This window comes from Rhopilema esculentum, chromosome 16, assembly GCF_057945365.1.
Source record: "Rhopilema esculentum isolate cy_ngs chromosome 16, ASM5794536v1, whole genome shotgun sequence".
In the NCBI taxonomy this organism is placed as follows: Eukaryota; Metazoa; Cnidaria; class Scyphozoa; order Rhizostomeae; family Rhizostomatidae; genus Rhopilema; species Rhopilema esculentum.
The window spans coordinates 1875998-1888090 of record NC_142830.1 but is presented as its reverse complement, the minus strand read 5'-3'; the positions used below and the strand labels follow the sequence as shown (position 1 = coordinate 1888090).

At 35.4% G+C, this 12093-nt stretch overlaps 1 protein-coding gene across 1 annotated transcript; it reads left to right on the top strand.

Annotated features, from left to right (window-relative positions):
* The first annotated feature begins 2855 nt into the window (after positions 1-2855).
* LOC135682531 (COMM domain-containing protein 5) lies at positions 2856-11736 on the top strand. Its single transcript, XM_065197463.2, has 6 exons — positions 2856-3044; positions 4269-4458; positions 5009-5059; positions 7231-7326; positions 10733-10808; positions 11548-11736. The coding sequence occupies exons 1-6, from the start codon at positions 2900-2902 to the stop codon at positions 11647-11649; spliced, it is 660 nt and encodes a 219-aa protein (XP_065053535.1). The 5' UTR covers positions 2856-2899; the 3' UTR covers positions 11650-11736.
* The last annotated feature ends 357 nt before the right edge of the window (positions 11737-12093 follow it).

The following is a 12093-nucleotide window of genomic DNA, read 5'->3' as shown; positions in this document are numbered from 1 at the left end:
TCCCATTCCACAGGAATTTTTCGATGGCAGGGAGATAAAATGTCGCTTCGCTCAAGTATTTTTAAACTGTATCCTCAGTCCTTTTTATCAAGGGAACAACTAATTAAAGAAGAAATAGGGGAAAGACTGGATCAGATGTTCACACATGTCAAGTTCACACAATACCTAGATTCTAAATTTATGGCATATAGCCAAATTCAATACAGACGCCTAAAATGAATTTATTTGCTTCGTCCTGGATATATTAACTACAAACAGTGCCGGATTTGAGGGGGCAACTAGGGGCAGTTGCCCCTCCCTTGACGAGTATAAGCAAGTCTAGCGCCCCTTGTTTGGAAATTGTGCGCCCCTTTTGAAGAATGAAGAATCAGCTGAAAAAGTTTCTGAGACCGATAGGTTAATTTGCTTCAAGGATTACCTCAAAGTTATGTTGTTTATTCTGAAATGGATCTAAAATGTTGTATACAGCGTCTTGTCATCAATTTTTAAAATTTTTCAGCGCCCCCACCACCAACTGCCCCTGTTCAAGTTTGCTCTGGATCCGCCCCTGACTACAAAAAGTTTCCTCGTGACAAAATTTCGGACAAATATTTTGACGAAATTTTCTTCGACGAAATTCAAAACGAGACGAAATTTGGTCACGACGAAATTTTGAGAATTCTATAAAATAGCTCTTTGAATGCTAAAAGCATCTCTTTTGACCGCTTTAATTTGGTTTTTCTGACATGCTGTTCTGTGTGAAAAAGCTGCCTGGGGTGAGCCAAAGCAACCTGTAATTGCTTTGCCTGAAGATTTTGGCAAAAAGTTGCTACCTTTGATTTAAAAACCCACGACAAAATTTTGTCACGACGGAATTCTGAAAAGCTGTCCGAAAATATTTTCGACGAAGTTTATCTGCCGAAAATTTATCTGACTAATTTTTTTGTTGTTAATGTATTTTCACAATCCTTCCTTTTTTCGGTACATTCTTTCTTTTCTATTTATTTCCAAATTCTGTCGATGTGGTGAGTTAGAGCCTCGCCCCACTCTGATTTCTACCTCTATAACTCGCCAACGCAAAAGTAAATGCAGTATGCGAACAAGATAATTAAAAAACCTTGTCTTCAATCTCAGAGTCTTTTGAAAGAAGAAATAGAATGACTTAAAAATGTCGCACCCTCTTCTAAAGTCTCTTTTCTCACGTCAAATACGACGGGAAAAATTTGACAAAAGGATCCAAATGGGCAATAAGCATCCCTGATTCCATTTCTGATCTAAATTAAGGCACTTTCATCTCCTCAATGCTTTCACAGGAATCCAAGAGCTTTGTTGAAGCTGTGAGGAATTGTTGGTTTCCCACAGGTTAGCCATTGACGACAAAACCAGAAGATAAAAAGAATGACAACTGACAGATTCAAACGCATTGCAAGCATTATTTGCATAGAAACGCACACAAAATTTGACACGTATAGACAGAAAATTCTCGAAAGATGTCTTACTTGAGTACATTAAGTTGCAGTTTTGTATAGACAGTAAGTTTCTAATGTTGCATCTAGAAATGAGGTTATTTGACTCTGACTTGCCTGCTTTTAATATTTGATGCACTACACTCTTTTCATAAGAGCAATACAATTTTTTCAAACGCTCGTTGTTCTTTTTTTGATAATTTCAGGCTTGGGTTTTTTGAATATTGTTTTTAATTCAAAAATTTTCAAAATTCAAAATTTTTTCTATATCTGCAAACATGAATATTTTAAGTTCACTGAATAAAATTTCTGCATGATATTTTTAGTAGCACGGTTCATTAGCTGATAGAATCTGTTCTGTTTTGTTAACAAGAGAAAAAAGTGTGAATTCAAAATCCAACAAATGGGTCATGAATATAAAAAAGAAAGTTCTTCTTTATCGATGTTGTTAATATTCCTATAACCCCTGAACAATATATGCATCTAACCCTCTCATTTTAAATGAAGTTTCCCCCGGCCATAGAATTAAAACGTGTTGTTATTTTTTTGTATTCCGGCCCTTCCCATGGTACCAGGGTTCTGATTTCAGCTCCTAGAAAAATTCAAGAAAAAGTTTCGAAATATGACCTTACAGGGATGGCCAGAAATGCATCTAGAATATTTGCCACATCAAGTTTGTCGAAAGGACGATGCTGGGCAATAGATGTAAGCTTTTTTTTACAACAATTCATCATCCCCTAATAGTTTCCAAGTACCAAAAAGCCAAGATCTTTAGCGACAGGCCCAGCATTTCCGACACATATAACTTTGAACAAATTTCTAAATGCAATTATAAAAAACCCTGTCTTGTCTATTGAAGACAGTAAATAAATGTTCTCAGTAAGAAACTTTCAAGGGTAACGAGTCTTCCTTTCTATGTTTAGATGTCAATTCATGTCTACATTTCTATGAGCATAAAGCTTGTGATGCATTTCTACATTTCTAAGTCTTCCAGTTGTATCTCGTTGCTTTTACTTGTTTAGTTTACAATGGGAGACATTTAAAACTTATTCATTTTTGCAAGCCCGTAGACTGCTAAACTGGATTGGGGGGCACGGAAAGAGATATAGTTCTATACCTGCCTTACGAAATACTGTCAGATCAAGCTGCGCTTATAAGATCTTTAAACACAGTTTTCGCAAATTATTAGGAGGAGGCATTGCCCCCTGCCCCAAGTGTCTACGGGTCTGTAAATTTGCCAAGTTCGTCAGGGCAAATCTCGCATGGCTCTCGCCACGTCAGCAAATTTTCGAATTAAAAACTAAAAACACCTCAAATAAGCCCCCACCCAAAAAATCAATTCTTGCAAATAAGCCCCCGGGAGCTTATTTTAGGATACGGTACTTTCAATTTTGGTTTTCTTGATGCAAAAATTATTCAAAAAGAGGTTGTTTCATCGCGGAACTAGAATCAAGATGGCGCGTGAACGAGGGACATCCTTGCTCCAAACTTTTGAAGAAAGTGCTTCATTTTTTGGCCCAAAAGTTCCAGAAACTGTGCGAAAAACTGTCCGTTACTTCTCAAAATTAGAAAAATCAACTATGAGAAAGTTGATACAAGGTACGTCTATTCTAGATCAATACCTTTCTCTAGGCGGTTAGGCCATCAGATGAGTTAAGGTGATAAAGGCTTGATCATAAAGTGCAAACAATGGCTGCTAGAGATATACGTCAGTTATTGTTCAAAAGACTCATCATGTTTTTAGCCACTTGAAAACTGATTCTATTTCACAACTTCCCTTTCTCCCTGCTACTTATTAAATGCAAACAACTTTGAATCAATATTGCTTTACTATCGTTACCGTTCAAATGAATGGTTATCATCCAAACGACTCAGCTCGGTTTATTTTCATTTTTTAATTTCCTAAATTCAGAAACAAAGTCTCTATTCGATTGTAATAACTGTCTAAGTCAAGGCAGTAATACAAACCCAATATAAATAAAATAAGTTATTCTCTAATCTGGGCAATTTTTATCTTCACCTTTGGCAATAATAGATCATAGAATTGGAATCTTCATGTTAAGATTAGTCTGTGACAAAAATTTCAAGTTGTTTGGGTCGTCAGACTGCGAATTAACCCGTTCTCAAGATTTAGCTTTTCCTATAAATTTTAAAGAATTTTGTTGCTGTAGTAAAAATTTTTCACTGCAGCAGCAAATTCCAGTCAAATCTAAAGAAATATCTAAATATTCAAAACAAAGTAACTCGCGAACAAACGGTCCAAACAACATGAATTTCTTAATATAAACTAATTTAGAGATGAAGATTTCAATTCTGGAGTCCATTTTTGAGAAAGTTAAATAGACTGCAAGATGCAAAATTGATGACATCATCCTGGAATGGAGAATTACAATAAACAAAGATGTTGGGCGCCTTTGTCTTGTTTAACACTTCTATCAATCTAGCTAAGTTTTTCCAAATAATTGACATTCTAGATTATATTAAATTATTTCTAAACAAAGTTGCAATTCTGTTATTAGTGCACTTTCTTGCTATATTCATTTAAAAATTCTCCTATTACTAAATTATCTGTATCCGGGGGCCTTTCTCCTGGCTGCATATTTTTTGTATTTTTTATTGAGTATGAGATAACCATAAAGTTTATAATTGAGAACTAACTGTCTTTCCACTTTTGTGAGCCCTTAGCCCAAACACTTTCTATTGTATTGTTTTTAACCAATCCATGTTTGCCTTTAATTTTTTATTCTGTGTAATATGAAAGTTATAGTTAATTTTTTTAGCAAGAAGAGCTCTATCAGAGCAGAATATTATGCATTGTTTTAGTGGCCCTGAAAGATATAGAAGGAGAAGAAATTCCTGGAAATACACTGCAGTCAATAAAGCCAACAGATGTTGATGAAGAAGTTCTCCTTTCCGCATATGCAGGAATATTGCAAATTCTGACATTAGCTTTTAGATTCCCACCTGGTTCCTTAAAGAAAGATGTTTTTGTAAAAGAGTTATCTGATCTCAAGTGAGTACCTTTGCATGTATTTCTGTATTTATAATTTTCAAAATATATATGATTCTTAACTGATTGTTGCTCTCCACTATGGGATAGAGAAGGTCTAGAATAAGAGGATGGGTGAAAAGTTTCCTATCCCAATAGACAGAAAATCTGTACATAAATCTGGGCTGAACAGAAATCTTCCATAATAATAGCAAATGATGTAAAAGGCTAGCAGTCCTTTAGAATTACTGGATTATTTTCGAAAATTATTAATTGGGGAGAGATCTTTATTTAGACTTCAGAGTAGCTTTATTTGGGAGGGATACTTTGATGAGAATCTGATATCTTACATTTTGCAAAAATATTTTTAGTTGAGACTTTTATTCTCTGAGTAATCATTTGGTCTTAAAATGTTTATTTCATTCACCCAAAAATTTAATCATCAATAATTATATTTCTTTGAATGATTAATCTCTGAAGAGCAGCATGTCTATTTTACTGAACAGTTAACGTTACATTAGCATTTATTGTTCTTTTGTACATATCTATATAATGAGTGATTTTTTGCTACTAGGGTACCCCCAGAGTTGATAGAAGATCTTACGAATGTTGTTTTCAGTGCAAAGTAAGTTTCAGTAGTATGTAACTCAGGCCTGGCCATTTGAGGAGAGCCATAGCTCTTGCTCCTCTCCAGGCTCTCCTCAAACGCTGGAGGGGAGCTACAGATTGCTCTCCTAAATTGTTCTAAAAAGCAAATTTGCTCTCCTTGAAATCAATTTTTCCTTTGTTTCTATTCTTATAGCTCACCTGAATACTACTAGGAGAGCTGTTTACTGCTCCCCTTTTAAAAGTCTTATGGCCAGGCCTGTAACTGTTTTATTTAGTCATTTGTGTCAACATATATGGTCAAATAGAAATCCTGACTAGAAAGAAAACAAATCAATATATTTGAACATTGCATGGAAAATTGGAACCATAGCATACTAAAAGTTCTTTTTGTCCAACGCTCCTCAGAGTATAAATGCTGGATAATGACAAAAAAGTAAGCAGAAAATTTATATCTAGATGTTGTTTAAAAGTAAGGTTAGAGGAAGGATGATCGGGCCTTTCCCGGAGACACAGGCTATAGCCATCGCCCGTGCAAAACCCAGACAAAATAAGTTTGCGAGGGCTTTTTTCCCCTGCGCAGTTTTTCAAACCAACGTTCTCATTTAATCCGCATAGCTTAGCTTTTATTGATTGTACTACTTACCACTAAATATCAGGGTGTTAGTAAATAAAGAGAAAGAAATAGATGTGTTTATCACATGTTTACAAACTATTCTATTATCTGCTAAAACTTGCAATGGAATAGAAAATGTGTTCGCACGAAAGAAATAACATATAGCGTGATTAAAGCTGCGAATAATTAGAGTGAGAAACGTTACACCATGATGTCAAATACAAGACAATTTCTTTTCTCAAGGCACAACATATAAACTGGGCATTCCCAAAAAACCACATTCGACCAGCAAAAACTAACAAAACTTTGCTACACTATAGTGTCTCTAATAGACAGCATAATTGTCATAGTTCCCCTTGTTATGTTTGTCTGTCTGTCTTTATCTCTAACCATCTATCCATTATCAAGTAACCAGTGTCACCATCCTACTAATTCCACTGCCTTTTAATTAAAAGATTTACCAACATCCACTCCTCCTATTAGCTCCCCTTTGCTATTGAAATTTGCTGATATTTTATTGAAATATGGCCAACTTGAACACCCCCTTCTATTAGCAGCCCCCTTCATTGAAAACTTGCCAACATGAACGCCCCCTTCTATTAGCAACCCCCTTCTATTGAAAACTGGCCAACATGAACACCCCCTTCTATTAGCACCCCCCTTCTATAGGAAACTGGTCAACATGAACACTCCCTTCTATTAGCACCCCCGTTCTATTGAAAATTGGCTGGAATGAACACCCCCCTTCTATTACCTCCCCGCTTCTATTAGAGACACTAGAGTATATTCCAAAAAGTTATGTTCCTCCTTTGTCTCATTTTAAGTTGTTTTTTTCCTGGAGAGGCCTGGATGGTGCATTTGATTGGTTCCATATTAGATCCTTATAGTTTACCTCTCACCTAGTTGAAGAGCTCAAGAGATAAAGCATACTTATTCTCTCTACACAAGTTTGAAACCTTTCTTTAGATGAGGAAGGGATCCAAAACACCTTAAAAAAAGAAGACCTTGCTTGCCCAATTATTTTTAAATTCTGGTTTAAAATACGCTTTGGGAAAGTCTTGAATTTTTATATAATTTTAAGTTAAAGCTGAATAATATTTTATTTGGCCATTCTGTTTTTTACAAATACACTTTGACAGTTCCTGTTTTACCTTTTCTGCCTGGTGTGCATGGGAAAATATGTTTTATTTTATTGACCAGTCACTTATAGGCTTTTCCATGCTCTCTTCAAACAAAGTTACTAAACTTAAGGTTAAAATTTATGTTAAAAATAAACAGCATGCTGATTATTTTGCTACCAAGCTTACATCTCAAGACCCTATAGTAGAGCAATTATAGGTAATGACAAATTATAATAACCAATTAACATGGCATCGATTTGTATTTGCATATCAAGCAGAGAACATCAAGGTTACATTCCCCAACAAACAGCAAAGATTTATTAAAAATTATGTAGAGTGATTTTTTAATTACACTTAAATAGATGAAAAATATTGTATTTTTACTGAATTAGTCAACAAATGTTGATTTTCATTTTTTAAACTGGCATCTTGAAATATTTTTTTATATCACAGGCAGCATGAGATTGACAAGAAGCTGATTGAAAATAGAATACAATTGCCAAAACTAGATTCTTTAAGATGGAGAGTTGATGTTGGAATTTCAACAAGGTAATCTTGTTAATACTTTGGTTACCAATTTGATGCAATTTCTTGTGAAGTAGCAACATGCAATCATCTGCATAAACAACTGCATTTAGTACCAAACTAGTATGATGCATGCAACCTATGGCATACATCTTCAGCTCAATGTTGGTGTAGGTGTGTGCAATCAAAGGCACTATGTCCCAGCACATTTAATGGATTTTTTAATTACCATTGGTTGGACTTTACAATAGACTTATTGTTACGTATCTAATTAGCAACATAAGACTAATTTTTAACATTTTATCAATCATAAGCATGCCACAGCCTATAGAGTTGTCAAGTGATGATGTTAAAAAAAATATATTTTCAGAATTTTTAAATTTTTTCCCATAACCTGAAAAAGCATTATGAAATATCTCTAAATCTGCAAAATCAGTTAAAGGTAATTACGAATTGGCTGAGAAATGACCAGATGAGCACAAGCTCTGGCTCCACCAAGCCAAAATAGCAGTTAATTCGTTAGCACACTTCTATTGGCTATAGCTCTTCCGATTTTTGACAAATTTAATTGATTCTACAATTATGAGAGTATTTTATGGTGTTCTTTCATATAATGTGGTCAAAATTCGAAAAGTCTCAAAATTGTTTTTTATGACGTTGAGTGCCGGGCCAGAAAAACATGTGGATTTTCTCCAGGGGACACTGAATTTTCAACTTTTACAGGTCTTGTGTCAAAAATGTTTCACAAATTCTATATTCTATATTCATAAAATCTATGTAGTGTGCTTATTTTCATGAGATAAGTTTTGAAATGGTGGATGAGAGGAGAGAGAAAGGAAGGGTGATGATAACATTTAGGAACACAATGCTGGCTTGATGTTAGAGGGATTAGCTCAATGTGCAACAACCGATGGATTTACATGCCCAAGGCCAGGGGTAACTCTCTAGGGGAGAGGGACTAAAAGCTTCAAACTGTAACAGAATATATAAAGCCAAAAAATTATTTACACAAAAGTTTGTAGCATGTGTTTCTTTTACCAGGTTGAATCAGAAGACAGTTGTGCTATTTTTGGGTTACGACGTAAATATTTGTTAGGTCGACTTAATGCACTTGAAATTGGATCCAGGTGCAGGCCGGAGTTTAAGAATGGCTGCTCTATTGTTTATGATTGAGAAACTCTGAACTGTTGACTGTCAGGACATAGTGCTTGCAAATGAAGATACCTAGCATTCAGTTGTAAAGTATATACCTACACACCCAATCCTTGCAATTTCATTTTTGGTGGCTGTTTGGCAGGGTAGAGTATCAAAGGTTAAATATATCTCTGTCAAGTAAATATTTAGTATATATTATATTTTAGTAGACATTCATGCTATAAAGCCATGTATTAAGTGCAGAGTATCTAGGGGCAATCTTCTTGGCCTACATGCCTATGGATAACCAGTCTTTGTAATATGAAAATAGGCCGCGTGCGGCATTTCGCACGCTTTGGTTACTTTGCGCGTGCGATGGCATGCGATGCGAACCGCTTTTTATCGGTTATTTCTCATCCCTGTTGTCAAGAACTGGGTGCTGCTTTTATAGAGACCTTTTGTGTTATAAACTGAACGGAAACCAAGGTAATTGACGGAGAAACTGTTCTTGTTCTTTTTCAAAGATGTTAAATTTAATTAGTCACTTAAAGAAATCTGGATTGAAAAAAAAATTCTATTACCCGTAGACCCTACTCAAATTCTATTACCCGTGAATATCTTAGCGGATATTCATAAAAAATATCTTACCGTTAGATCGGTATTCCTTTGGAATTGAGCTAACAATCAAATGAGAAGGAATAGGTAGAGAAATGACACAAACGTCAAAATGAACACACTTTCTTTGGGCACAAAAACAAGTTTAAAATAATTTAAAAATAAGTACAGTCACCGTCACTTTTCTTCATCAGAGCTTTCTTCAGCTTCCTCCTCCTTATCTAACTTCGGTTTCTTCGATAAACTGTTGCACTTATCCTGCTTTCGCTTTCTGCTTTTCGAAAGTCTCCGTTGCCCTTCTCTATATAATATTCCATATAATAGTCCATATAATTTCATTGATTGCGATGCGAAGTCTCATCTCCATAACCCTGTGTGACATTATCTGACAATAATATGCTGAGAATACTGAATGCTCTCTCTACCGATGAATTGGAGCCAGATATTGCAACCATTATCTTTGCCAGAATGCACAGGTTGGGGTAGTCGTCTACCCTGTAAGAAAGCGTATTTTTCCACAGCTTTCTTGCTTCAATCCCACAAGCATTACACTCTTTTTTTTATAAGAACCAGTAAATTTCAGTTCAGGCTGACTGTTCTTAATTTTTTCGAAAATCTGAGGCTGGATTATTCTTAATTTGTTCTCAATCTAATGGGGTGTAAGCAGTGCGAATGCTAGCTTTTTCGCTCTAGGGAGGTGTTCAGGCCTCATTTGCCAACAAAGTGAGTGAGACAACCTTCATTTGCCGAAAAGCTCGACGAAAAAGCACCCACTCATCGCTAAAAATCTTCGATTTTGAGAAAAAACGTTGTTCAAAATTTCATTTTACAGTAGCTCAGCCTTAGCTTGTTCTTAATTTGTTCTTAACTTTCGACCAATTTTGAGGCTCACGTTTTTATAAAATTGTTCATATAAAAAAAAGAGTGTATATTGTACGTATTTTTTGAATGACTTCAATTCCTTGTGAGCTTTCGAAACGTCAAACTTTGTCTCGCTGAGGGGGGTTTTGAAAATAGCCGCAAAAGCAGTGATCTCTGGGACCCCGTAATCATTGTTGTCGTTCCATTGCTTTTGATCAAACAACTTTATCGTACTAAACACTCCATCAGCATCATCGAAGTAGCATCATCCTTTTCCGATTTGAAACCGAAAATTTCGTTCTTTCCCCAACCAATGTATGTTGCCAGCTCCACTTTGCTTTTTTTCGCCATGATTACCGAAGAACAAAATAATCAATCGAACAGTGAAAACATCTCTTGGATCAAAAATTTAAATTACCGGGTTTTGACAGCAAGCACCAGGTATTGATTGCTGATTAATCCCCCTTGGGTCAACTGTTCTTGCGATCTTGTGGTATTAACTGTTGAGCGATTTTTTGACGCTGTTGTTAAATCCCTTATGGGAATACTTTAGCAACACCTTGGACAACGACAGAACCGACTTTGGCGACTTTGAGTTGAGCAATTTAAAAAAAATTTTGTGGCAAATTCTTTGTTTTGCGCGTGCGATGATTAGCACGCCTTGGACAATTTGCGCGTGTGTGGAGGCGTGCGCGTGCGATCGCACGCCTCATATTACAAAGACTGGATAACAAAGGTAGGCTTGTGCAACACTCTCTGCATTTATTTGTGATCAGAATTTATAAAGTCCATTATTCACAAGCCTATCTGTCGTTTTCAGTGTGTTAAACAGGGTATTAGAGCCCACCATACTCATGGAAATGAATTTAGACAATGGGAAATCTGAAACATTTGAGGTGAGCTTTATATAAATTTGTAGGACACTAGAGTTCCATGCTATGCTAGGGTCGGTTATTTGTTTAATAGGAAAAGAGACTTGTGATACCAGGAAGAAATAGAAATAGTTTTCAGAGATTTGTAAATTTTTTAGCCTTACAGTGATTCTGTGGGGAAAAGTTCCAGGGTGTTTATTCAAAGTCTAAAGTTGTCATTTTGTTAAATATAGAACTAAGAAAGTCAGAGTTAAGCTTAATGTCCTAGGTCGTCTTAGAGAATGTAGATTCAAAACCAGTGACAGGGGAACTATCCATGAGCTGTTTTGTGACAACATCCCAGTTCTTTAGGATGCCCTAGCATTCCTCTAGTTAGCAGTATCACTTAGAGTTCATATACTGGCTTTTCACTGCTCTTGAATGTTTATCTGGTGAAACTATGTTTATCTGGTAAAAGAATTAATACAAAATAACTCATTATTGAAGTAGGTAATATAATGAAAATAAAATGCTCAGTAGCACTTTCGATACAATTGTGTGCATGACAGTGGTAGGGAGGGTCAGCTAGATTATCTGTAGCAAAGATGTCTTTTAAAAGGAAAGCTTTTGGTTAAAATTTGACTTAAAAATGACATGCTTACTGGATTGAGTTGTAATTATTTGTGCCAAACTTTAAAAACTGATCCCTAAACAATGTTGCAGCACACAAATTTCTTTAATTTCAAAGCTTTTAGCTTAAGTCAAAATTTATTGCCTTTTGTAGGTTCCTGTATCAAAGTTCCATGAACTTCGCTACAATGTGGCTACTGTTCTTAAAGAAATGGAAGACTTGGAAAAACATAGTATTCTTAAAATACAAACATGATAAAGCCAATCTGTAAATATTATTTTCGGAAATTGATTTTTGTATACTTGTAGAAAATCGTTATAAATAAACAATTTAAACTTTTGAGTGGATATCTTATTTTTTCCAGTTATTGATATGATATTTTAAAATAGTAATAGCACCCTTATGAAAGGCAGACCCAAGCAGCAAATTATCTTTTGTAGAGAAGTAAATTAAACTTGAGGCTATCTTGAAACATGGAATGTGGGGAGTTGGAATGTTGGAATTTGAATAGAAGAAATTTAGGTCTTGTAAGGTAACGCCCTCTTTCAAAATGAACCTGTATATCAAGGTCCCACACATAATTATAGCACTTGTTATCCAACATCCAACATTCCAGCATTCCAACATTCCATCTTTTCAAGAAAGCTTTAAACTCAATGTTTAGAGTACCTACATCAACAACCTGGAATAACAATCTAT